Consider the following 27,288-nt stretch of genomic DNA (forward strand, 5'->3'; position numbering starts at 1 on the left):
GACACAACTGGTGTCAACTGGTGGCAGAGAGGCAAAGGGAATGTAAAGGCGGAATAGATTTGGAGTAAGCCTGGATGGGTTACATTCAGGCAAAGGGCCAAGCCGCGACCCCCAGCCCCTGGGAAGGGAGATCCTGTCCCTCAGAAGTAACTCCGGGCTCTTCCTGGGGCAGTGTGATGTGGGGATGCTCAATGCCAACGGTAGGAGTGTGGAACAAGAGCTCCCAGGCTCTTGGGCGGGGAAGGGGAGGCAATGAGACGCTAATGGTGTCAGGATAAAGTGCTTCCTCATAGGCATCAGTGGCAGAGACAGCAGCCGTAGCCGAGGGCAGAAAGAGCTCATCTCTGTTGGTGCGTTTCAGACTTTCTTCATCCCTCTGTCAGCTCCACCACAGGCTGTCCTGCAGTGTCCCACACCTGCACCTCTTTCTCTGCAGGCTGTAGACACCCACCCTGCTACCACACCTTGCTCTCCCCTCAGCATCTTCCTTCCTTTACAGATATCTCTCCATCCTCCCTGGCTGCTCCTTGAAACACAAAGCCTCGGGCTGATCCCGTCTCCCTCTGGGTGACTTGTTACAGCACAGCACTGCCCTTTGAGTGACATTTCTTTTTCTTCCTGTGCAGTCTGGACCTCCCCAGATGAAGGTTGCGTCGTTATTTCTTTCTCGTGCTGTACCTTACGAGAAAGAAAAGGTCCGTCACCTCTGAAAGCAGCCTTCAAGCACTCTCAGGCTACTGCTATACTGCTTGGAGCCCCCCCAGTGCTGGGGTGAAGAACTCCAGGTCCCTCAGCCACCCCACACAGGTCGTGTGCACTAGGTCCCCAACCCCACCTTGGCAGACCTCCACTCGACACTCTCTAGTCCATCACTACTTCTCAGAAATGGGGAGCAACACACTGGGACACAGCCATGTGTGTGGGGCCACACCGGTGCTGAGCTGAGGGGGACGAGAACTCAGGTTGTCTGGGTGGCCCACGTTCCTCCTAATGCAGCTTGGCCTTGTTCATAGTGTCCATACTCTACTGGCTTGTAGTGCCCAGGCCCAGGTCCTTCTCCTCAGAGCCTCTGCTCAGCCGGTCAGGTCCCAGCCTGTCCTGATGGATGGGCTTATTCTCCCCTTTCCCCCCGGCACACACCGATGCAGGACTGGCCACTTCTCCTTGTAAAACTTCAAGTGACTACTGTTGGCCGAATCCCAGTTTCACAAAGTCCCCATGGACTGAAGCACCGTTTGCTCAGCATTTAATGTTCGCATGCAGCTGGCTCATCTTGACTGGGGTGCCTCTCACAAGAGAAGAGCATGAGGAGATGCAGGGCACTACAAATATCTCTCCTAGAGAAACTTGGGGGTCGGTGCTGATCATGCCATAGGTCTGGACCCAGAGGGGAAGTTGCCCTTTCTGGGAGAGAGCAGCAGGAACACCTGTGGCTCTGCCTGGGGGTGGAAGATGACTCAACTGAGAGCTGAAGGGCCAGCACGAGAGGGCAGAACATGGGCACCGCTGTGGTGGGTGGATGACTGTCTGCTATGGATCCCCTGCTCAGGAAGAGGAAGCAGATGAGGCCTTCTTTAGTCACCTGGAAGAAACCTCATGTTTGCAGGCCCTGGTCCTCATGGCAGACCTGAACTACCCCAGCATTTGCTGAAGGGGCAACACGGTGAGGTGCAAGCCTTACAGGAGAGTTTTGGAGCTCACTGGGGATGTCCTGCTTACAAGGGTGACTGTGATGCCATGAGGTGAAGTGCCCTGCAGGACTTCCTCCTTACAAACAGGGAAGAGCTGGTCAGGGCTGTAACAGTCAGGGACGAGAAGGTAAAGGTGAGGCTCCTGAAAGAAGCAAACCCATAGGTTTTTCCTTGTGTTTCTTCCCCTCTTCTGAGTCGCCTTTTTAAATCTTCTTTTATTTTTCCCCCTGACAGCCAGAATGTTTTATCAAAAGTGTTTTTCAGCAAGAAAGTTGTCAGTGACTGAGGAGGAATCTGCTTACAAAGCTTTCTGTTCTACCTGGCAAAGTTCAAGAATGGATGGAAGGAAGAACACAGGCTTTTCCTCTTTGCCTTCTTTGGCTCTGGTTTTCCCTGATAATCAAACCTTCTCCTTTTCTCCGTCTCTCCTGCTTACCTTTACTTCCCACATCTCATTTGTCACCATCTCCATACTGCTTTCTCTCTGTTTTTCTCCTAATGAAAGGTTAAAGCCACTTTGCTGAGGTGTTTTATCTTTCAGTAGAATTACCTTTAGCCCATCCTAAAAGATGTATTTAAATAGACTAGAGTAAGAACAATTCAGAAACCCCTATGTTTTTCTCCATCGACTGTAAAGAGACTCTTGGGTAAGAGCCCAAATCCAATCACTTACCTACTGTTTATAGCGGAGTCCTACTCTAAGTCCCATAAGAAGTTTGTTCTTTGTGCAGAAAAGGATGTCTTCTTGTTCTCGGCTGATTCTCCTCTCCATTCTTCTGTTTTCCTTCCAGCCTGTGCCCGAATGTCCCCATGAGCCTCTTTTCTCATCCTTCTACATTCTTTTGCTCTGTCTCATCTTTTTTTAACCTCCTGAAGCATTGCTTCCTCCACTGACCATCTGACCTTACTCATTGCAGCTGGGATACAAAATATTGAACCATACCAATGTCACGGAGCTCCTCCTTTTGGGCTTCTCCTCCACCGTCAGGAGCACCTAACGGCAATAACTCTCTGTGCTTTGTACCTGGTTATCTTAGTTTGCCCTTTTTAGAGGCCTGTTTGACGGAGTCCCTTGGGAAGCAGTCCTGAAGGGCAAAGGAGTCCTGGAAGGCTGGACAGGAGCAGGCCGTCCCCATGTGCCTAAAACCAGGCTGGTGGGGAAGAAGACCAGCCTGGCCAAACAGAGAGCTTTGTCTTGAACTTGGGGAAAAAAGGAGTTTATGACCTTTTGAAGAAGGGGCGGGCAACTCAGGGGGACCACAAGGATGTCGTGAGCTTATGCAGGGAAAAAATTAGAGGGGCCAAAGCCATCTAGGTCTTTACCTGGCTACTGCCGTAAAAGACAATAAAAAATGTTTCTATAATTACATTAGAAACACAAAGAGAGCTAAGGAGAATCTCCATCCTTTATTGGATGCAGCGGGAAACATAGTGATAATGGGTGAGGAAAAGGCTGAGGTACTTCATACCTTCTTTGCCTCAGTCTTTAACGGTAAGACCAGTAGTTCTCTGGGTACGCAGCCCCTGAGCTGGAAGACAGGGATGGGGAGCAGCATGGAGCCCCCATAATCCAAGGGGACTAGTGAGGGACCTGCTACAGGACCTAGACATAGACAAGTCTATGGGGCCAGATGGGATCCACCCAAAGGTACTGAGGGAGCTCTTGGAGAAGCTCACCAAGCCCCTTTCCATCATTTATCAGATGCCCATCTACAAGAAGGGAGAGAAGGAGGATCCGGGGACCTACAGGCCTGTCGTCTGACCTCGGTGCTGGGGAAGATTATGGAACAGATCATCCTGAGTGCCATCATGCGGCACATGAGGACAACCAGGTGATCAGGCCTAGTCAGCATGGGTGTATGAAGGGCAGGTCCTGCTTGACAAACCTGATCTCCTTCTATGAGAAGGTGACCCGCTTAGTGGAGGAGGGAAAGGCTGTGGATGTTCTTTACCTAAACTTTGAGAAAGTCTTTGACAGCCATTTCCCAAAGCATTCTTCTGGAGAAACTGCCTGCTCAGGGCTTGGGCAGGCATACTCTTCGCTGGTAAAAACCTGGCTGGATGGTTGGGCCAAAGAGTGGCCAAAGTGGTGGTGAACAGGGTTTAATGCAGTTGGCAGCTGGTCACACGTGGTGTTCCCCAGGGCCTACAACTGGGGCCAGTTCCTTTTCATGTCTTTATCAATGATTTGTATGAATGTTTCGAGTGCACCCTCAGTAAGTTTGCAGGAGACACCAAGTTGTGCTGGAGTGTCGACCTGCTTGAGGGTAGAAAGGCTTTGCAGAGGGATCTGGACAGGCTGGATCGATGGGCCGAGGCCAGTGATATGAGGTTCAACAAGGCCAAGTGCCGGGTCCTACACTTGGGTCACAACAACCCCATGCAGCGTTACAAGTTTGGGGAAGAGCAGCTGGAGAGCTGCCTGGCAGAAAAGGACCTGGGGGTTCTGGTTGACAGCCGGCTGGATATGAGCCAGCAGTGTGCCCAGGTGGCCAAGGCGGCCAACAGCATCCTGGCCTGTATCAGGACCAGTGTGGCCAGCAGGACTCGGGAAGCGATTGTACCTCTGTACTATGCACTGCTGAGGTCCCACCTCGAGTGCTGTGTCCAGTTTTGGTCCCCTCAGTTTAAGAAAGACATTGAGGTCCTGGAGCATTTCCAAAGAAGCTGAACGAAGGTGGTGAAGGTTCTGGAGCGGCTGAGGGAGCTGGGGGTGTTCAGCCTGGAGAAAAGGAGGTTGAAGACCTTCTCGCTCTCTACAACTTCCTGAAAGGAGGTTATAGGGAGGTGGGTGTTGTCTCTTCTCCCAAGTAACGAGATATATGAAGAGAGGAAATGGTTGTAAGTTGTGCCAGGAGAGATTTAGATTGGATAGTAGGAAAAACTTCTTCACTGAAAGGTTTGTCAAGCACTGGAACAGGCTGCCCAGGCTGAGTCACCATCCCTGGAGGTGTTTATGGGATGTGGAGATGTGGCACGTAGGGATGTGGTGTAGTGGTGGACGTGGCAGTGTGAGGTTTACAGTTAGACTCAATGATCTTGAAGGTCCTCTCCAACCTAAATGATTGTGTGAGTCGATGATTCATTTGAAGCTCAGGACTTTGTTTCGTTCTTGCCCCTTCTTTGGGAGGCCAGGAGGTGCCACAGAATGTTCCTACCCTTGGCATTGCTCCCCCTCACATCCCACTGCCCCCAGGAAGAGCCCTGGGCCACAAGTGAGGGACAGGAACTGCCTTGCCAGGGCCGGGGGCGAGGGCTTGGCCTTTCTGCTGCATCAAACCAAGCCAGGGTTTGCTCAGCATCACAGCCACCTGCACTCTGCCTTTGCCCACCTGCAGTCACAGCCTCCACTTATCTGCTCTAACGAGTCCCTGGGAAGGCCTTGTCAGTAAAGGCCCTCAGAGGGCTCATTAATGCTTCCAGGTACTTGGAGTTTTTCCTTCTGATTTCTTGAGCACTCTGTTCAATCTTCTCTCAGGATCTGAGGCTCATGGACCCAGCAGCAAATACCCCGTGGGGCTCATTAAAAGACAGAAAGCCCTAACAAGGTATTTCTCTCTTTGTAATTTTCTTCAAGTCTTCAAGAGCAGTACAGCTAATTGGAGAGGTTCTGTAGTTTAGTTAAGGTGGAAGGTTTCCAAGTGCATCTAATGAAAACGATTTCTTGCTTTTCAAGGGTATATTTTATTCCTTTTCAGTGTAAAGAAGAGGTGACAGAAGCATTCTCCAAGGGACAGTGATGCAGAGTGTCTCCTCAGGAGGTCTGGACAGGGAGGAAAAGCGGTCCCTTGGGGTCTAGCACTGTGTGGACAGCTTTGCTCCTCACCTCCCACACCCCACCATTTCTGGCGTTGGCCACCTGGGACTTCCATCACTGCTCCTTGCATCAGACTTCTCCACTGACCTCTGCAGCTGGATGTTACAGCCCCATTGCACCATCTCCCACCTGCTCAGCTGAGAGACCTGGCTGCACACGGGCACAGGAGAATTTGTCCTGTTCCTCAGAAAAGACAAGTAAAGCATAATCAGTTTTCATAAACGATAAAATAGACTCTGTAATCATACGCTAAGCACAAGCTACCACTAAGGAGCTTGCCTTTCTGCAAGGGAAAATCTTAATGAGAAATATTTGAGGCAGGTAGAGACAAAAAAATAGATCTAAACACAATTAAAGAGCTGGCTTAGGAGACAATTGGAGTGTGTAAAGACAGGCAAGCTTTTAATCCCAGAAGCTCAAAGCAGCAGCACAGGTGAGAGGTATCTGAATGAGCAAAGAGCAAAGGCAGGAGAAAACTGGAGAATAATGGAAAGGGCCTTTGCCTAGACAGCCTGCGTCTGAAACGATGACTGCAGAAACGGCCGTTGCACCAGGATAAGTGTAAGTATATGAAAGATTAGAGGAAGTAAACACGCTGCATTAGAGGGAGACTAGTGGTAATGAGGTTGCAGGGGAAGATCGATGTTTCTTTGGAATATCCCTTTTGAAAGGTCATGGGATCGGCAGAGGTCTCTTGTGAGAAGTGAAAAATCGGTCTTGCACTCCTCTGTGCAAGAGGCCAAGAGTGCAACCCAGGGAAGCCCAGGCTGTACAAGCTCACTTTGGTGATCAGTGTGCCATCACTGAGAGTCTTCCTGGGGGACATTTCTGGGCACCAATAGCAGAAGAACGTGTCCAAGAACCATCAGCATGGAGTTACCAAGGGTAAATCAAAGAAAAAGGAAGCAAGGTGGAAGCAAGGACAAGTAGACGGGGAGGAATAAAGGGAAATTGTCCAAGCAGCCAGGGGTCAGGTTAAGCAAGCCAAAGCCCAGATGGAGTTAAATGTGGCCTGGAACGTCAAGGGCAACAAGCAAAACTTCTATAGCTATGTCAGTGACAAAAGGAAGACTAGGGAAAATGTGCGCCCACTCAGGAAGGAAACGGGAGACCTGGTCACCCGGGATATGGAGAAGGCTGAGGTACTCAATGACTTCTTTGCCTCGGTCTTCACCGGCAAGGGTTCTAGCCACACCTCCCAAGTCACAGCAGGCAAAGGCAGGGCCTGGGAGAATGAGGTACTGCCCACAGCAGGTGAAGATCAAGTACGAGACCATCTAAGGAAGCTGAAGGTGCTCAAGTCCATGGGACCTGATGAGATTAATCCGCGGGTCCTGAAGGAACTGGCAGATGAAGTTACCAAGCCACTACCCATCACATTTGAGAACTCGTGAAGTTCTTGCTGGCTGAAAAAGGGGAAACACAGCACCTGTTTTCGAAAAGGGAGTATAGTTAGATCTGAGGAACTACAGGCCGGTCAGTCTCACCTCTGGCCTTCCCAGCAAGATCATGGAGGAGATTCCTCCTGGAAACTTGGCTAAGGCCCATGGAAAATAAGGAGGTGACTGGTGGCAGACAATATGGCTTCACTAAGGGCAAATCGTGACTGACAAATATGATGGTCTCCTATGATGGTGTTACAGCATTTGTGGATAAGGAAAGAGCAACGGATATCATCTGCCTGGACTTGTGCACAGAATTTGACGCTATCCCGCTCACCATCCTGGTCTCTAAATTGGAGACTCATGGATTTGGTGGAAGGATCACTCAACGGATACAGAATTGACTGGATGGCTGTACTCAAAGAGTTGCGGTCAATGGCTCAATGTCCAAGTGGCGAGCAGTGATGAGTGGCGTTCCTCAAGGGTTGGTACTGGGACCGGTGCTGTTCAACATCTTGGTTGGCAACATGGAGAGTAGGATTGCGTGCACCACAACAAGCTTGCTGATGACACCAAGCTGTGTGGTGCGGTCAACACGCTAGAGGGAAGGGATGCCATCCAGAGGGACCTGAACAGGCTGGAGAGCTGGGCCCGTGCAACCGACATGAAGTTCAACAAGGCTGAGTGCAAGGTCCTGCACTGGGTCACAGCAATCCCAGGCACAACTACAGGCTGGGCAGAGAATGGCTTGAGAGCATCCCTGAGGAGAAGGCCTTGGGTGTATTGGCTGCTGAGAGGCTCAACATGAGCTGGCGATGGGTGCCACAGCCCAGAAAGCCAACTGCATCCTGGGCTGCATCACGAGCAGCATGGCCAGCAGGTTGAGGGAGGTGATTCTCCCCCTCTGCTCCGCTGTAGTGAGACCCCCACCTGGAGTCCTGCGTCCAGCTCTGGGGCCCACAATATAAGAAGGACATGGACCTGTTGGAGTGAGTTCAGAGGACATGAAGACGATCCGAGGGCTGGAGCACCTCTGCCATGAGGACAGGCTGAGAGAGTTGGGGGTGTCCAGCCTGGAGAAGAGAAGGCTCCGGGGAGACCTTAGAGTCCCTTCCAGTCCCTAAAGGGCTACAGAAAAGGTGGAGAGTAACTCTTTGTCAGGGAGTGTAGCAATTGGACAAATTTTCCATTAAAAGAGGGTAGATTTACCTTCGCTATTGGGAAGAAATCTTTCACTCTGATGGTGGTGAGACACTGGCACTGGCTGCCCAGAGAAGTTGTGGATGCCTCTTCCCTGGAGGTTTTGAGGCCAGGTTGGATGGGATCTTTGAGTAACCTGGTCTAGTGGGAGTTGTCCCTGCCCATGGCTATGGCCTTTAAAGGTCCTTTCCAACCCAAACTAGTCTAAGATTCTATGATAAGAAAGATGATGAAAGCACTAGAGGGGTTTCAGAGACTGGAACCTAAAAAGAATTGTCTCAAAGCTTGCTAAATTTTCTGCAAGCCGTCAGGGGGTTTGCCGCCTACGGGCCGACAAGAAGCTGGTGCAGACTTTCGTCAGACCAACAGGGTGTCTGGAAATTTGCCTGCTGCTGCCTGTGTGGTGTACGTGCCAACCAACTAGTGCCATGCCAGCCCCCAGTTGGGAGCCTCACCACCCTCACTTGAGAACTACGGATCAACGGGACACCGTTGAACTCCAAGGACCGTCGAGATGCCAGCGGGCCTGTGGTGGTGACTATACTCTTGCTGTGCTCCGTAACACTGCTTCTCTCTTTTCTTCCTGTTCTCTATTTCCTCCTTTACTCTATCGCTCGTCTTGGTGACTAATGCTGGGGAATAACAATAAATCTGCAGTGAGCGGCATCTGACCTCATTTGTGTCTTAATCTCATGCTCAGAATCAGCCCGAACCCCTCCCGGACCAAACGTAGTCAGACCAGGATGTAACAAGGGCTTTGTGATGTGAGGGGTGACCTTCATTGCCGAGGGGTGACCTCCATCGCCGAGGGGTGACCTTGTTGCTGTCTTCAACGTCCTCCTGCTGGGGAGTGCAGAGGGAGGTGCTGACCTCTTTTCTCTAGTGTCCGGTGATAGGATGCAAGGGAATGGCTTACAGCTGTGTCTGTCAAAGTTGAGACTGGCTACTGGAAGTAAGTTCTTCCCTAGAAGAGTGGTCAAGCACTGGAATAAGCTCCCCAGGGAAGTGGTCATGACCCCAAGCCCACCATTGATCAAGAAGCGACGTGACAACGCTCTTAGATATGTGCCTTAACTTGCAGGTTGCCCTGTGTGGAGTCAAGAGTTGGACTTGATGATCCTCATGGCTCCCTTCCAACTGCTGTGATTCTATGAGCCCCATCCAGTTCCTCCTTGTCTGTGAGTAAGAGTGCAAATGTGGTCAGCTCAGGAGCTTTCTCGGCCAAAACCTGTCTTCAGCATCCTCTGGAAATCTCTTGGGCTGATTCTTTCCAGCGCCACTGACCTTGCAGCAGATTTTGTGGTGGTTCAACTACCCATGTAAGGCTGGAGCAGCGACTACAAGGCTTCCTCCGAGACAAGGCCCTCTGCGCTCCCTGCTCCCCTGTGCACAGAGCACACCTCTACCTCCTCACCACCCTGCCTGCCTTCCTGAGGAACCCTACCCATCCATGGCTGCCCTCCCACCACCCAACCTGTCCCACCACAGCTCTGCCATCCCATGGAGGCAGGGCAGAGACAGATGCCAGTAAAGAGGAAGCTGATGGATATTGGATGCGGAGTCCATCGGAGACGATGACAGAGGAAGAGAGGGCGCGAAGCAGGCAAAGGTGACCCAAATTGAGGTGTTGCTTGTGAGTCGCTTCTTTTACAGGACCCTGACTGGCCAACAGCTGGGAGGAGCCATTTTGAGGCAAAGAGGCACATCACAAAACCACTCATCCCAACAGAGGAACATACAGGGGCTGAGTAAAATTAGGGGCAGAGAGGAGGGACTCCTGACTTCTCATGCCACCATCAAGTACAGGTGAGCTTTGCCTTTTCTCAAAACATGCCCGTGTGACACAGGCACTAAATATCAAAGCCTTTTCTGTAGCCTGTCCTTGCTTTCACTTCCTAATGGCTGCTTCGAGGCCGCTGCCAGCGCACTGTCCGTCACTGGCACAGCCCTGCTGCCCCAAATGTGGTCCCATAGACCTGCTGCACAGGAACGGTAGAGGGTAAGTTCATTCAGGGTGGGGAGATGCAACCCTGGCACAGTCCCCTGACAGCCCTCAGGGCTCTGTCCTTATCAGCCTTCCTGCTCGGGCAGCCTCCAGCAGTGCCCTTGTCGCGCAGGAGCTGCCGCGAGCTGATGTGTGACAGAGAAACCTGATTCTCCTTCTCACATCTCATTTCTGACACACACACGGTGCCCCGTGCTTCTCCAGGGACAGGCCTGCTCCCCAGAGAGTCTTTCCCCAGCTGACCCGGTCAGTGCTTGCCTGGCCAGACATTCCTGGTTCCTTCCCCATGCTCCCTGCAAGGCCTCAAGCTGGTGGTGCTGCTCTGCAGAGCAAGGGGCTTGTGGAGCCCCTGGGCAACGAGGAGAGCCCACACTGGCTGTGCTGGCCAGGCTGGGAAGCAGACCCTTCCCAGGGCTCTGTGGACAATCACGGGACATTCCATCTCTCTCAGGGAGTGTGTCAGGCTCATCACGGGATCTAGCCCATGGCCCTCATTAGCCTGGCCATCTTTTGCTTTTACCTTCTTGTGAAACTCCATCCATTGTGCACCCAACGCAAGGCACGCGGTGTCTCTGGACACCTCTTGTGCTCTTCTGGTAGCTCCTGATAGCGCCCTGAAGAACACGAGTCTTCAGCAGGTACGGGAGCCCATGGCAGGGATGATTTATAGGGTCCCTTCTAACCCAAACCGTTCTATGATTCTATGATTCTATGAAAAAAGCAAGTATTTGTGTAGAGACAGGTTTATATCTGATACAATGACCACAAGACAAATGCTGCCGGAAATAAATACGAGGTCACTTGTAAAGAGAGATGGGAGATTCGCTGCTGCTGAAGCAAACTGGTAGAATCACAGGCCTTCCAGAGGGCACCCTTGAGCTCCTTGTTCCTCAGGCTGTAGATGAGGGGATTCACTGTTGGAGGAACCACCAAGTACGCAACAGCCACCACCAGATCCAGGGATGGGGAGGAGAGGAAGGGGGGCTTCAAGTGGGCAAACACTGCAGTGCTGACAAGCAGGGAGACCACGGCCAGGTGAGGGAGGCACGTGGAAAAGGCTTTGCGCCGTCCCTGCTCAGAGGGGATCCTCAGCACGGCCCTGAAGATCTGCACATAGGACACCACGATGAAAACAAAACAACCAAACAATAAATAGACAGTAAGAACAAGAAGCCCAACTTCCCTGAGGTAGGAGTGTGAGCAGGAGAGCTTGAGGATCTGGGGGATTTCACAGAAGAACTGGTAAATAACATTGCCCTGGCAGAGGGGCAGTGAAAATGTATTGGCCGTGTGCAGCAGAGCAGTGAGAAAGCCACTGCCCCAGGCAGCTGCTGCCATGTGGACACAAGCTCTGCTGCCCAGGAGGGTGCCGTAGTGCAGGGGTTTGCAGATGGCCACGTAGCGGTCGTAGGCCATGATGGTGAGAAGGGCAAACTCTGCTCCAAAGAAGAAGGCAAGCAGAAAGACCTGGGCAGCACATCCCGCGTAGGAGATGACGCTGGTGTCCCAGAGGGAATTGGCCATGGATTTGGGGAGAGTGGTGGAGATGGAGCCCAGGTCAAGAACAGAGAGGTTGAGGAGGAAGAAGTACATGGGGGTGTGGAGGTGATGGTCCCAGGCTACGGCGGTGATGATGAGGCCGTTGCCCAGGAGGGCAGCCAGGTAGATGCCCGGGAAGAGCCAGAAGTGCAAGAGCTGCAGCTCCCGCGTGTCTGCGAATGCCAGGAGGAGGAACTGGGTGATGGAGCTGCTGTTGGACATTTGCTGTTTCTTGTCATGGGGGCTCTGTGCAAAGAAGGAAAAACACAGGGAAAAATTAGGACAGCCTTCTTTGAGCAAAGATGCTCCCTTTTTCTTCCGTTGTCTGTGTTTTTCATTTTTCACTATCACATCTGGTGAGTGTTCTTTTTAAGGGCAGAAATCCTCATTTTTATCACTAAAAATGGGAAGAGTCTTGAGACGGGACAAGCAAACAGGCTCAGCTCCCTTTGGCCTAGTGCAGAGCCAGGAGAGCTGCTGTGTCCATCAGTCTTTTTCCCATCTGTCCTGCACTTTTGCTTGTGCTGCACCTGAAGATGAATTCACACACAACTCGCTCTTGCATAAAACCCAAACAGCTGAGCTCCCACGGGAGCAGAGGAGCACTGGTTCAAAGAGCAGATCTGCGAACTCTTCTCTGTCTCAGCCCAGAGATGGAGCTGTGAGTGTGATGGAGACAGCAGGACACGACACAACCCCTCCCAGCGAGAAGCAAAGGACTCGGAGAGGAGAGTGCCGAACCCCCGAGGAAAGGCTCAGCCCTCCCTGGGATCCCACCGGAGAGCTGTGCCTTTCTGGGGGCAGCTGGCAAGCCCAGCAGGACAGGCAAAGCGGACAGTCAGGGGTCCCAGAGATGGGGTGCTCTAGAGAGTCACGTCATTGCCCCTCAGTCAACGCCCAGAAGACAACTCCAGTGAAGGACCAAGAGAGAGCTGCCTGAACGCCCCCTCCCCAGTGCGTGTCGGCATTTCCCCCCAGCCCTTGCCCATGTCTCTGCTGCCTGGAGCTGCCCCTGCCCGGAGCCCTTTGTCTGCGCCCAGGTCTCCTCCCTGCCAGTGCCCCCAGAGCCCATCCCACCCGCTGGGGGCTCAGCTCTGCCCTGCACACCCCTCCCGGCAGCAGGGCACTGCCCAGGGCCATCTCTGGCTGTGCAGGCTCCCGTGGGGACATCGAGCAACCCTGATGAGGCTGGAAAAGCGATATTGGTGCTGTCTGTGAGCAGCAGGGTGTTGCTTCCTGATACTCCCTGGTTCATTCACCTCTAACAGAAACAGATTGGGAATTTCAGTGCCTCCTCCTGAACTGAGAGATAAAGCTCTCTGCCCACCCAGAAAACGCAGAGTAGGAGATTAAAAGAACAGAATCCTTGCCTTTCAGGCAGAGCCTGCCTCGCTGTGCTTCTTGAAAAGTCTCCTGTAGTCACCTGCAGCTGTGGGCAGCCCCGAACCACGCAGCACCCCCTTGACAGCAGGGCCCTGCCCTGCCGGAGTTTCTCCTTCCACCCACAGCTTCTCCCCACAGAAGCTCCGGGGGGAGCTCCCCGGGCAGGCTGAGAGCTGACCCTGGCAGACGGCAGAGGCCCTGCCCCGGCAAACAGCCCCTGGGGTGCAGGGACCCTGCTCTGAAGGACAGCCCTGGGCACCCCTGGCTGCACGCCCACTTGCACACCTCCACAACCATCCCCAGCAGAAAGCAGCCGTCGTGCCCTGTGCCTCTGATGGCGCAGCAGGGAAGCCCTGCTCGGGAGCACACCCTCCTCCTGTACAGTAGAGAAACTAAGAGAGTCCTCCTGACAGATGCCGTCGGCTGTCAGAGGCACCAGGTCTGGGAGATCCCTCCAGGAACTGAAGCTGCAGTGCCCTGCAGCCAGAGGCTTACCGCGCAGAGGGCTGTGAAGATTTCTTCCCCAAAGAGGTCTCAACGTCCTCCCACTCCCAACTGCTTTAAGCTCTCTCAGCCTCACAGATCTCCTCTCGCTGCCTGCAGGCAGTGCCCCCAGCCCTGCTCCTGGGCAGGGCTGTCTCTCTGCAGCGCTGCCCGCTTGCCATGAGCTCCCTCCGTCCCAGGAGCCCAGCCCAGCTCCGCAGCAGAGGACCAGCCCGAGGCAGCGCTTCCTCTGTCCCCTCTTGGCTCCCTCAAACATCTCCCTGGGGCTCCAGAGGATCCTATTGGGAAAGGGACTGAAGTAATACTGTGTGGTCTCTCTTGCACCTGTGGAGAGACACTTTTTTCCAGCCGTGTAAATTCTCCTATCAGAGAGAGCTGCGCACGAGAAAGGTCTTGTTACTTCTGGTATGAGACAGGAAACCTGGACAGTGGCAGATCTCCTTTGCCCCTGCTGAGCAAAGGCGGTCAGCTTTGTCATTCGAGGCACCTCCTCCTTGGTTTGTGGTCCTGAGTTGGAAGGACTATCTTTCAAGTACAAGAACTGTTCACACCAATACACGGGAAAACAACCAGGTATCTCCGGACAGAGAATTGGCTAAAATGGGACCTCATCAGGAAGTTCCATAGTAAAAAGAGAGTATCCAAGAGGTAGATGCAGGAACTCAAGGAGTAATTTAGAAATGGGGGTGGCTTTAGGTAAGCTAGAGCTTCCCAGGTGTAGACCCTTGCAAGGGGTTCAAGGGCACCAAGAGGAGAGGCCGCTGCTTCAGGAACAGTTAAAGAAGAAACCAAGAGAATGAGTGGCCACTGCTGGAATTTAGTAACAGCAGGTGTAGATTAATCCGAGATTTTCTGTGTCCTTCTTGCCTTAGTCTCCTCCAGCAAGGCCTCCGTGGTGAATTTGGATCAAGTCGGGAGTTACTTGAGCCAGCTCAATCCTTACCAGTCGATGAGACTGGAGGGGTGGCGTCCAAGGGAGCTGAGAGGGCAGGGCGATGCCACAGTAAAGCCACTCCCCATCGTCTTTGAAAGGATCTGGAGTTTGCGGGAAGTCCTTAACAACTGGCAGCACCCAAAGGCTGCATGCACTTTCTGAAAAAGGCCCAAAGGGCAAAAGCCAAAGGGTTTAGGCTGTCCCCATTGCAAGCTCACTTGGATTCCATTTCTGGGTACTGAATAGAGAATTTGCCCCAGGGAGACTGTGCCTGGCCATCCTCTTTGCTTCCTCTGATGAAAGGACGGGATTGCTGGATGCGGGGAGAGCAGAGGTTGTCTTTTACCTCAAAGTCAGAAAGGCTTTCAGCATTATTCCCCACGATATGCCGGTGTCCGAGTTAAGTCATTATGGTCCACACGGGTGAATAAGTGGGCAGGTAAAAAACCAGTTGGACAGTGAGGCTTGGACAGATGTGGTCAATGCGTGCTGCTCTGCCTGGAAGACTCTAGCTAACAGGGTCCTGCAGAGGTCTGGCGTGCAACTTGCCCTGTTTAACGCATTTTTAATCACCCAGCCAAGATGAGAGAGTGCTTTTTCGTAACATTTGTAGATGACAGTCCTTTGAGGAGAGCAGACACTACAGTGGCGGGCAGGGACGTCATCCCAAAGGACCTAGACAGGCTGGAGCCATGGAAGGAACCTCATGATATGCCATCAGGATAAATGCAAAGTCCTGCTCTTGAGGTGGACTAAGCTCCTGCAAAGACAGAGGCCTGCGACTGACTAGGTTTAAGAAGCAGTTCTTCAGGAAAGGCTGCGATGGTCCTTGCGTTGCATTAGGCAAAACATGGGCCATTCAGCAAAGGAGGCCAACAGCATCCCGGGCTGTATGAGCAGGGGCAGTGATTATCTTGCTCTGCTCAGTGCACGTTAGACCACATCCAGAACACTTTACCAGGTTTTGGTGCCCCGCAATACCAGAGAGACCTTGGCAAACTGGAGCCCGTTCAGTGGAGGTCAAGAAACATGGTCAGGGCTGAAGCACCTGCCCTGTTAGGAGGGGCTGAGGGAGCTGAGCTTGTTCAGACTGGAGAATGGAGGGCTTTTGGGAAAGCAGCCTTTCACTGCCTACAGCGCGGTTTCCAATTAGACACTCTGGTGCAAGAGCGGAAGACAAGAGGCAATGGGCCTCCTTGTTCTTGGTGAAGAGAAGAGGGTCAGGCTTGATATAAAGAGAAATATTTGACACTCGAGGACAGTCAGACATTTTGCAGAGAGTGTGTGCTGCTTCCGTGCCTGGAATTTTCAAAGACCCACCTGGATAAAGCCATGAGCGAGCTGGTGTGACCCTGCTTTGAGTAGTGTGTTCGTCTATAGACATCTTGCAAGGTCACTTCCAGCCTGAATGGAAAGTTCCCGGAATAGGCCAACATTTGCCACCCTGAGACCTGGAATCTGCACTGCTCTTCTTCCTCACTCCCTTGGGAGCTGAGACTTCACTCTTTGCTACTAGAGCCAAGGCTGACAAGGACGACGCAGGTTTTCCAATCCAGATGAGCATCACATTGGTTGGCCCATCTGGCAGCTCTGCTAAAAAGCTGAGGCAAAGAGCCTCCAGACACCTAAAGGAGCATTTGCCCGGTGCTCTCCTGTGAATGTCAGGGGGTGCTGGGCTGACTTTTGCCTGCCGGGTGCCCACCCAGCTTCACTCCAGCTCCCCCACCTTCTTCACTCGCCTTGCTGTCTGCAGGGCTGTTCCTCTCCATGTGTCTCACTCCTCTCTCTTTTAGCCTTTCTTCAATATGCTGTCACAGAGGTGCCACGAGAATTGCTTACGGGCGCAGCTTTGGGCAGTGGCATGTCCGTTTTGGAGCCAGCTGAAATGGGCTCTCTCTCACATGGAGTCAGCTCTTGATCTCTTTTCTCCTAAGCTGCCTCTGCAACCCCCCCTCACCCCTACCAAAACCTATCCATGTCAACTCAATACACAGGGCCACTGATGTCCCCAGGAAGACGCAAAGTCATTGATGATCCCAAGACTCCCTCAGGTTGGTTAAATAAGAGTTGGTCCACTTCCTCTCCTTGATTACTGGTTCTTTTTGTCAGAGCAGAGATGTGCTGGACCTCAGTCGTGGCACCAGGGCCAAGCTCAGGCGTGCAACAGAGCAAGCTGTTCCCAAGTGCCCAAGTACCATGAAGGCAAAAGGTTTGGTTCAGAGCATGCTGGGGGGGGATGGCAGATGGCAACATAAAGGCGAAATGAGGAGATCAAACCCTGCTCTCCTCAGGACGAGAGAGAAGCAGGGCTGGATGGTGCAGCCCGGGCAGGAGAGGGTTTTGCTGTCTGTGGGGTCTCTGCAGCCCCAGAGGGCCTGTGGTGCAGGTGAAGCTGATCTCCAGGAAGGACAAGGTGCTTTTCAAAATGTCCTTGGCTATAGACATCCCGTGATCCAGGAACACTGTGAAAATCATTGCTCTGTTCCTTGACTGCGTCATCACAGGTATGACTGAAGGATGTGGGAGAAGCACTGCCTACATCTACTGGATTGAGATGGGACAGGACTTGCCTCACTGCAGTTGCTTGAATGAAAGCACCGAACGTGTCTCAAGTTCTCTTGGGGTCTGTTACACGGCTGCTCTGAATGGGGATGGTGTTCGTGCAAGTCTTGTGCTGTCCCTGCTGGCTGCACGCAGTTGTGCTGGAGAGCCCTGGCACCTCAGGCAGCACCACGGGATGGAGTTAACCTTGAAATTGGGCAGCTGCCCTGAATTAGGTTAGGCATTGTAGGGGTGTCAATGAGAAACCAGCCCTAATGGAGATCTGGTAAAGACAGCTGGTGGAGAAGAGAGAGAGAGAGAACTCTTCCAGTGGCAATGACTCCATTTGCTCAGAGGAATAGCTCTATAGGCTGCCCTGGACATATTGAGCAGGAACAGGCTTCATTGTCCTAAACATGGACATCTGCTGTCACTTCAGCTGGCCAAAGCAATGTCCCAAAATGACGGCCCCAGACGCTGCCCTGTCCCGCTGAACCGCTCCGTTAGAGCTTACTGTTACCTGCAAGTGTTCTGGACCACCTCTGGCACCTCAGATGTCCCCTGTTGTTTGCGAGGGTACAGGAGGTAGGGGAGATTTCTCCCTTTCACTATTTGAATGTCCTATCTCATAGTGGGACAAGAAGAGGTGATTCTTGGACCTAGATTCTTGGTCCAAAATCAACTCTTCTTGTCCCTAACTCTGTCTCTGGGAGGGGAAAGAACCCAGCTGGAAAGAAGTCTCTCTCCCCAGCTGAGGAAGGGAACATCAGTAATGACTTCAGTTTGTTTCACAGGCGGTTCCCCTGGAGCCCCAGGGAGATGTTTGAGGGAGCCAAGAGGGGACAGAGGAAGCGCTGCCTCGGGCTGGTCCTCTGCTGCGGAGCTGGGCTGGGCTCCTGGGACGGAGGGAGCTCATGGCAAGCGGGCAGCGCTGCAGAGAGACAGCTCTGCCCAGGAGCAGGGCTGGGGGCACTGCCTGCAGGCAGCGAGAGGAGATCTGTGAGGCTGAGAGAGCTTAAAGCAGTTGGGAGTGGGAGGACGTTGAGACCTCTTTGGGGAAGAAATCTTCACAGCCCTCTGCGCGGTAAGCCTCTGGCTGCAGGGCACTGCAGCTTCAGTTCCTGGAGGGATCTCCTAGACCTGGTGCCTCTGACAGCCGATGGCATCTGTCAGGAGGACTCTCTTAGTTTCTCTACTGTACAGGAGGAGGGTGTGCTCCCGAGCAGGGCTTCCCTGCTGCGCCATCAGAGGCACAGGGCACGACGGCTGCTTTCTGCTGGGGATGGTTGTGGAGGTGTGCAAGTGGGCGTGCAGCCAGGGGTGCCCAGGGCTGTCCTTCAGAGCAGGGTCCCTGCACCCCAGGGGCTGTTTGCCGGGGCAGGGCCTCTGCCGTCTGCCAGGGTCAGCTCTCAGCCTGCCCGGGGAGCTCCCCCCGGAGCTTCTGTGGGGAGAAGCTGTGGGTGGAAGGAGAAACTCCGGCAGGGCAGGGCCCTGCTGTCAAGGGGGTGCTGCGTGGTTCGGGGCTGCCCACAGCTGCAGGTGACTACAGGAGACTTTTCAAGAAGCACAGCGAGGCAGGCTCTGCCTGAAAGGCAAGGATTCTGTTCTTTTAATCTCCTACTCTGCGTTTTCTGGGTGGGCAGAGAGCTTTATCTCTCAGTTCAGGAGGAGGCACTGAAATTCCCAATCTGTTTCTGTTAGAGGTGAATGAACCAGGGAGTATCAGGAAGCAACACCCTGCTGCTCACAGACAGCACCAATATCGCTTTTCCAGCCTCATCAGGGTTGCTCGATGTCCCCACGGGAGCCTGCACAGCCAGAGATGGCCCTGGGCAGTGCCCTGCTGCCGGGAGGGGTGTGCAGGGCAGAGCTGAGCCCCCAGCGGGTGGGATGGGCTCTGGGGGCACTGGCAGGGAGGAGACCTGGGCGCAGACAAAGGGCTCCGGGCAGGGGCAGCTCCAGGCAGCAGAGACATGGGCAAGGGCTGGGGGGAAATGCCGACACGCACTGGGGAGGGGGCGTTCAGGCAGCTCTCTCTTGGTCCTTCACTGGAGTTGTCTTCTGGGCGTTGACTGAGGGGCAATGACGTGACTCTCTAGAGCACCCCATCTCTGGGACCCCTGACTGTCCGCTTTGCCTGTCCTGCTGGGCTTGCCAGCTGCCCCCAGAAAGGCACAGCTCTCCGGTGGGATCCCAGGGAGGGCTGAGCCTTTCCTCGGGGGTTCGGCACTCTCCTCTCCGAGTCCTTTGCTTCTCGCTGGGAGGGGTTGTGTCGTGTCCTGCTGTCTCCATCACACTCACAGCTCCATCTCTGGGCTGAGACAGAGAAGAGTTCGCAGATCTGCTCTTTGAACCAGTGCTCCTCTGCTCCCGTGGGAGCTCAGCTGTTTGGGTTTTATGCAAGAGCGAGTTGTGTGTGAATTCATCTTCAGGTGCAGCACAAGCAAAAGTGCAGGACAGATGGGAAAAAGACTGATGGACACAGCAGCTCTCCTGGCTCTGCACTAGGCCAAAGGGAGCTGAGCCTGTTTGCTTGTCCCGTCTCAAGACTCTTCCCATTTTTAGTGATAAAAATGAGGATTTCTGCCCTTAAAAAGAACACTCACCAGATGTGATAGTGAAAAATGAAAAACACAGACAACGGAAGAAAAAGGGAGCATCTTTGCTCAAAGAAGGCTGTCCTAATTTTTCCCTGTGTTTTTCCTTCTTTGCACAGAGCCCCCATGACAAGAAACAGCAAATGTCCAACAGCAGCTCCATCACCCAGTTCCTCCTCCTGGCATTCGCAGACACGCGGGAGCTGCAGCTCTTGCACTTCTGGCTCTTCCTGGGCATCTACCTGGCTGCCCTCCTGGGCAACGGCCTCATCATCACCGCCGTAGCCTGGGACCATCACCTCCACACCCCCATGTACTTCTTCCTCCTCAACCTCTCTGTTCTTGACCTGGGCTCCATCTCCACCACTCTCCCCAAATCCATGGCCAATTCCCTCTGGGACACCAGCGTCATCTCCTATGCGGGATGTGCTGCCCAGGTCTTTCTGCTTGCCTTCTTCTTTGGAGCAGAGTTTGCCCTTCTCACCATCATGGCCTACGACCGCTACGTGGCCATCTGCAAACCCCTGCACTACGGCACCCTCCTGGGCAGCAGAGCTTGTGTCCACATGGCAGCAGCTGCCTGGGGCAGTGGCTTTCTCACTGCTCTGCTGCACACGGCCAATACATTTTCACTGCCCCTCTGCCAGGGCAATGCTATTTACCAGTTCTTCTGTGAAATCCCCCAGATCCTCAAGCTCTCCTGCTCACACTCCTACCTCAGGGAAGTTGGGCTTCTTGTTCTTACTGTCTATTTATTGTTTGGTTGTTTTGTTTTCATCGTGGTGTCCTATGTGCAGATCTTCAGGGCCGTGCTGAGGATCCCCTCTGAGCAGGGACGGCGCAAAGCCTTTTCCACGTGCCTCCCTCACCTGGCCGTGGTCTCCCTGCTTGTCAGCACTGCAGTGTTTGCCCACTTGAAGCCCCCCTTCCTCTCCTCCCCATCCCTGGATCTGGTGGTGGCTGTTGCGTACTTGGTGGTTCCTCCAACAGTGAATCCCCTCATCTACAGCCTGAGGAACAAGGAGCTCAAGGGTGCCCTCTGGAAGGCCTGTGATTCTACCAGTTTGCTTCAGCAGCAGCGAATCTCCCATCTCTCTTTACAAGTGACCTCGTATTTATTTCCGGCAGCATTTGTCTTGTGGTCATTGTATCAGTTATAAACCTGTCACTACACAAATACTTGCTTTTTTCATAGAATCATAGAACGGTTTGGGTTAGAAGGGACCCTATAAATCATCCCTGCCATGGGCTCCCGTACCTGCTGAAGACTCGTGTTCTTCAGGGCGCTATCAGGAGCTACCAGAAGAGCACAAGAGGTGTCCAGAGACACCGCGTGCCTTGCGTTGGGTGCACAATGGATGGAGTTTCACAAGAAGGTAAAAGCAAAAGATGGCCAGGCTAATGAGGGCCATGGGCTAGATCCCGTGATGAGCCTGACACACTCCCTGAGAGAGATGGAATGTCTCGTGATTGTCCACAGAGCCCTGGGAAGGGTCTGCTTCCCAGCCTGGCCAGCACAGCCAGTGTGGGCTCTCCTCGTTGCCCAGGGGCTCCACAAGCCCCTTGCTCTGCAGAGCAGCACCACCAGCTTGAGGCCTTGCAGGGAGCATGGGGAGGGAACCAGGAATGTCTGGCCAGGCAAGCACTGACCGGTCAGCTGGGGAAAGACTCTCTGGGGAGCAGGCCTGTCCCTGGAGAAGCACGGGGCACCGTGTGTGTGTCAGAAATGAGATGTGAGAAGGAGAATCAGGTTTCTCTGTCACACATCAGCTCGCAGCAGCTCCTGCGCGACAAGGGCACTGCTGGAGGCTGCCCGAGCAGGAAGGCTGATAAGGACAGAGCCCTGAGGGCTGTCAGGGGACTGTGCCAGGGTTGCATCTCCCCACCCTGAATGAACTTACCCTCTACCGTTCCTGTGCAGCAGGTCTATGGGACCACATTTGGGGCAGCAGGGCTGTGCCAGTGACGGACAGTGCGCTGGCAGCGGCCTCGAAGCAGCCATTAGGAAGTGAAAGCAAGGACAGGCTACAGAAAAGGCTTTGATATTTAGTGCCTGTGTCACACGGGCATGTTTTGAGAAAAGGCAAAGCTCACCTGTACTTGATGGTGGCATGAGAAGTCAGGAGTCCCTCCTCTCTGCCCCTAATTTTACTCAGCCCCTGTATGTTCCTCTGTTGGGATGAGTGGTTTTGTGATGTGCCTCTTTGCCTCAAAATGGCTCCTCCCAGCTGTTGGCCAGTCAGGGTCCTGTAAAAGAAGCGACTCACAAGCAACACCTCAATTTGGGTCACCTTTGCCTGCTTCGCGCCCTCTCTTCTTCTGTCATCGTCTCCGATGGACTCCACATCCAATATCCATCAGCTTCCTCTTTACCGGCACCTGTCTCTGCCCTGCCTCCATGGGATGGCAGAGCTGTGGTGGGACAGGCTGGGTGGTGGGAGGGCAGCCATGGATGGGTAGGGTTCCTCAGGAAGGCAGGCAGGGTGGTGAGGAGGCAGAGGTGTGCTCTGTGCACAGGGGAGCAGGGAGCGCAGAGGGCCTTGTCTCGGAGGAAGCCTTGTAGTCGCTGCTCCAGCCTTACGTGGGTAGTTGAACCACCACAAAATCTGCTGCAAGGTCAGTGGCGCTGGAAAGAATCAGCCCAAGAGATTTCCAGAGGATGCTGAAGACAGGTTTTGGCCGAGAAAGCTCCTGAGCTGACCACATTTGCACTCTTACTCACAGACAAGGAGGAACTGGATGGGGCTCATAGAATCACAGCAGTTGGAAGGGAGCCATGAGGATCATCAAGTCCAACTCTTGACTCCACACAGGGCAACCTGCAAGTTAAAGCACATATCTAAGAGCGTTGTCACGTCGCTTCTTGATCAATGGTGGGCTTGGGGTCATGACCACTTCCCTGGGGAGCTTATTCCAGTGCTTGACCACTCTTCTAGGGAAGAACTTACTTCCAGTAGCCAGTCTGAACTTTGACAGACACAGCTGTAAGCCATTCCCTTGCATCCTATCACCGGACACTAGAGAAAAGAGGTCAGCACCTCCCTCTGCACTCCCCAGCAGGAGGACGTTGAAGACAGCAACGAGGTCACCCCTCGGCAATGGAGGTCACCCCTCGGCAATGAAGGTCACCCCTCACATCACAAAGCCCTTGTTACATCCTGGTCTGACTACATTTGGTCTGGGAGGGGTTCGGGCTGATTCTGAGCATGAGATTAAGACACAAATGAGGTCAGATGCCGCTCACTGCAGATTTATTGTTATTCCCCAGCATTAGTCACCAAGACGAGCGATAGAGTAAAGGAGGAAAGAGAGAACAGGAAGAAAAGAGAGAAGCAGTGTTACGGAGCACAGCAAGAGTATAGTCACCACCACAGGCCCGCTGGCATCTCGACGGTCCTTGGAGTTCAACGGTGTCCCGTTGATCCGTAGTTCTCAAGTGAGGGTGGTGAGGCTCCCAACTGGGGGCTGGCATGGCACTAGTTGGTTGGCACGTACACCACACAGGCAGCAGCAGGCAAATTTCCAGACACCCTGTTGGTCTGACGAAAGTCTGCACCAGCTTCTTGTCGGCCCGTAGGCGGCAAACCCCCTGACGGCTTGCAGAAAATTTAGCAAGCTTTGAGACAATTCTTTTTAGGTTCCAGTCTCTGAAACCCCTCTAGTGCTTTCATCATCTTTCTTATCATAGAATCTTAGACTACTTTGGGTTGGAAAGGACCTTTAAAGGCCATAGCCATGGGCAGGGACAACTCCCACTAGACCAGGTTACTCAAAGATCCCATCCAACCTGGCATCGAAACCTCCAGGGAAGAGGCATCCACAACTTCTCTGGGCAGCCGGTGCCAGTGTCTCACCACCCTCAGAGTGAAAGATTTCTTCCCAATAGCAAAGGTAAATCTACCCTCTTTTAATGGAAAATTTGTCCAATTGCTACGCTCCCTGACAAAGAGTTACTCTCCACCTTTTCTGTAGCCCTTTAGGGACTGGACGGGACTCTAAGGTCTCCCCGGAGCCTTCTCTTCTCCAGGCTGGACACCCCCAACTCTCTCAGCCTGTCCTCATGGCAGAGGTGCTCCAGCCCTCGGATCGTCTTCATGTCCTCTGAACTCACTCCAACAGGTCCATGTCCTTCTTATATTGTGGGCCCCAGAGCTGGACGCAGGACTCCAGGTGGGGGTCTCACTACAGCGGAGCAGAGGGGGAGAATCACCTCCCTCAACCTGCTGGCCATGCTGCTCGTGATGCAGCCCAGGATGCAGTTGGCTTTCTGGGCTGTGGCACCCATCGCCAGCTCATGTTGAGCCTCTCAGCAGCCAATACACCCAAGGCCTTCTCCTCAGGGATGCTCTCAAGCCATTCTCTGCCCAGCCTGTAGTTGTGCCTGGGATTGCTGTGACCCAGTGCAGGACCTTGCACTCAGCCTTGTTGAACTTCATGATGGTTGCACAGGCCCAGCTCTCCAGCCTGTTCAGGTCCCTCTGGATGGCATCCCTTCCCTCTAGCGTGTTGACCGCACCACACAGCTTGGTGTCATCAGCAAGCTTGTTGTGGTGCACGCAATCCTACTCTCCATGTTGCCAACCAAGATGTTGAACAGCACCGGTCCCAGTACCAACCCTTGAGGAACACCACTCATCACTGCACGCCACTTGGACATTGAGCCATTGACCGCAACTCTTTGAGTACAGCCATCCAGTCAATTCTGTATCCGTTGAGTGATCCTTCCACCAAATCCATGTCTCTCCAATTTAGAGACCAGGATGGTGAGCGGGACAGTGTCAAATTCTGTGCACAAGTCCAGGCAGATGATATCAGTTGCTCTTTCCTTATCCACAAATGCCTACCACCACCATCGTAGGAGGCCATCATATTTGTCAGTCACGATTTGCCCTTAGTGAAGCCATATTGGCTGTCACCAGTCACCTCCTTATTTTCCATGGGCCTTAGCCAAGTTTCCAGGAGGAATCTCCTCCATGACCTTGCTGGGAAGGCCAGAGGCGAGACTGACCGGCCTGTAGTTCCTCAGATCTAACTATACTCCCTTTTCGAAAACAGGTGCTGTGTTTCCCCTTTTTCAGCCAGCAAGAACTTCACGAGTTCTCAAATGTGATGGGTAGTGGCTTGGTAACTTCATCTGCCAGTTCCTTCAGGACCCGCGGATTAATCTCATCAGGTCCCATGGACTTGTGCACCTTCAGCTTCCTTAGATGGTCTCGTACTTGATCGTCACCTACTGTGGGCAGTACCTCATTCTCCCAGGCCCTGCCTTTGCCTGCTGTGACTTGGGAGGTGTGGCTAGAACCCTTGCCGGTGAAGACCGAGGCAAAGAAGTCATTGAGTACCTCAGCCTTCTCCATATCCCAGGTGACCAGGTCTCCCGTTTCCTTCCTGAGTGGGCGCACATTTTCCCTAGTCTTCCTTTTGTCACTGACATAGCTATAGAAGTTTTGCTTGTTGCCCTTGACGTTCCAGGCCACATTTAACTCCATCTGGGCTTTGGCTTGCTTAACGTGACCCCTGGCTGCTTGGACAATTTCCCTTTATTCCTCCCCGTCTACTTGTCCTTGCTTCCACCTTGCTTCCTTTTTCTTTGATTTACCCTTGGTAACTCCATGCTGATGGTTCTTGGACACGTTCTTCTGCTATTGGTGCCCAGAAATGTCCCCCAGGAAGACTCTCAGTGATGGCACACTGATCACCAAAGTGAGCTTGTACAGCCTGGGCTTCCCTGGGTTGCACTCTTGGCCTCTTGCACAGAGGAGTGCAAGACCGATTTTTCACTTCTCACAAGAGACCTCTGCCGATCCCATGACCTTTCAAAAGGGATATTCCAAAGAAACATCGATCTTCCCCTGCAACCTCATTACCACTAGTCTCCCTCTAATGCAGCGTGTTTACTTCCTCTAATCTTTCATATACTTACACTTATCCTGGTGCAACGGCCGTTTCTGCAGTCATTGTTTCAGACGCAGGCTGTCTAGGCAAAGGCCCTTTCCATTATTCTCCAGTTTTCTCCTGCCTTTGCTCTTTGCTCATTCAGATACCTCTCACCTGTGCTGCTGCTTTGAGCTTCTGGGATTAAAAGCTTGCCTGTCTTTACACACTCCAATTGTCTCCTAAGCCAGCTCTTTAATTGTGTTTAGATCTACCTTTTTGTCTCTACCTGCCTCAAATATTTCTCATTAAGATTTTCCCTTGCAGAAAGGCAAGCTCCTTAGTGGTAGCTTGTGCTTAGCGTATGATTACAGAGTCTATTTTATCGTTTATGAAAACTGATTATGCTTTACTTGTCTTTTCTGAGGAACAGGACAAATTCTCCTGTGCCCGTGTGCAGCCAGGTCTCTCAGCTGAGCAGGTGGGAGATGGTGCAATGGGGCTGTAACATCCAGCTGCAGAGGTCAGTGGAGAAGTCTGATGCAAGGAGCAGTGATGGAAGTCCCAGGTGGCCAACGCCAGAAATGGTGGGGTGTGGGAGGTGAGGAGCAAAGCTGTCCACACAGTGCCAGACCCCAAGGGACCGCTTTTCCTCCCTGTCCAGACCTCCTGAGGAGACACTCTGCATCACTGTCCCTTGGAGAATGCTTCTGTCACCTCTTCTTTACACTGAAAAGGAATAAAATATACCCTTGAAAAGCAAGAAATCGTTTTCATTAGATGCACTTGGAAACCTTCCTCCTTAACTATACTACAGAACCTCTCCAATTAGCTGTACTGCTCTTGAAGACTTGAAGAAAATTACAAAGAGAGAAATACCTTGTTAGGGCTTTCTGTCTTTTAATGAGCCCCACGGGGTATTTGCTGCTGGGTCCATGAGCCTCAGATCCTGAGAGAAGATTGAACAGAGTGCTCAAGAAATCAGAAGGAAAAACTCCAAGTACCTGGAAGCATTAATGAGCCCTCTGAGGGCCTTTACTGACAAGGCCTTCCCAGGGACTCGTTAGAGCAGATAAGTGGAGGCTGTGACTGCAGGTGGGCAAAGGCAGAGTGCAGGTGGCTGTGATGCTGAGCAAACCCTGGCTTGGTTTGATGCAGCAGAAAGGCCAAGCCCTCGCCCCCGGCCCTGGCAAGGCAGTTCCTGTCCCTCACTTGTGGCCCAGGGCTCTTCCTGGGGGCAGTGGGATGTGAGGGGGAGCAATGCCAAGGGTAGGAACATTCTGTGGCACCTCCTGGCCTCCCAAAGAAGGGGCAAGAACGAAACAAAGTCCTGAGCTTCAAATGAATCATCGACTCACACAATCATTTAGGTTGGAGAGGACCTTCAAGATCATTGAGTCCAACTGTAAACCTCACACTGCCACGTCCACCACTACACCACATCCCTACGTGCCACATCTCCACATCCCATAAACACCTCCAGGGATGGTGACTCAGCCTGGGCAGCCTGTTCCAGTGCTTGACAAACCTTTCAGTGAAGAAGTTTTTCCTACTATCCAATCTAAATCTCTCCTGGCACAACTTACAACCATTTCCTCTCTTCATATATCTCGTTACTTGGGAGAAGAGACAACACCCACCTCCCTATAACCTCCTTTCAGGAAGTTGTAGAGAGCGAGAAGGTCTTCAACCTCCTTTTCTCCAGGCTGAACACCCCCAGCTCCCTCAGCCGCTCCAGAACCTTCACCACCTTCGTTCAGCTTCTTTGGAAATGCTCCAGGACCTCAATGTCTTTCTTAAACTGAGGGGACCAAAACTGGA

General features: G+C 53.0%; 2 protein-coding genes across 2 annotated transcripts; one reads left to right on the top strand and one right to left on the bottom strand.

The window, feature by feature from the left end:
* Positions 1-10,839: 10,839 nt before the first annotated feature.
* On the bottom strand, positions 10,840-11,856 carry LOC128916727 (olfactory receptor 14A16-like). Its single transcript, XM_054218743.1, has one exon. The coding sequence runs from the start codon at positions 11,854-11,856 to the stop codon at positions 10,840-10,842; it is 1,017 nt and encodes a 338-aa protein (XP_054074718.1).
* A 7,865-nt stretch (positions 11,857-19,721) lies between these two features.
* Positions 19,722-20,753, top strand: LOC128916728 (olfactory receptor 14A16-like). Its single transcript, XM_054218745.1, has one exon. The coding sequence runs from the start codon at positions 19,737-19,739 to the stop codon at positions 20,751-20,753; it is 1,017 nt and encodes a 338-aa protein (XP_054074720.1). The 5' UTR covers positions 19,722-19,736.
* Positions 20,754-27,288: the final 6,535 nt, after the last annotated feature.

The sequence above is a fragment of the Rissa tridactyla genome, chromosome 12 (genome assembly GCF_028500815.1).
Source record: "Rissa tridactyla isolate bRisTri1 chromosome 12, bRisTri1.patW.cur.20221130, whole genome shotgun sequence".
In the NCBI taxonomy this organism is placed as follows: Eukaryota; Metazoa; Chordata; class Aves; order Charadriiformes; family Laridae; genus Rissa; species Rissa tridactyla.

Excerpts from the sequence above, each read along its gene's own strand:
- LOC128916728 (XM_054218745.1), top strand. The coding sequence starts at position 19,737 with ATGTCCAACAGCAGCTCCATCACCCAGTTCCTCCTCCTGGCATTCGCA.
- LOC128916727 (XM_054218743.1), bottom strand. The coding sequence starts at position 11,856 with ATGTCCAACAGCAGCTCCATCACCCAGTTCCTCCTCCTGGCATTCGCA.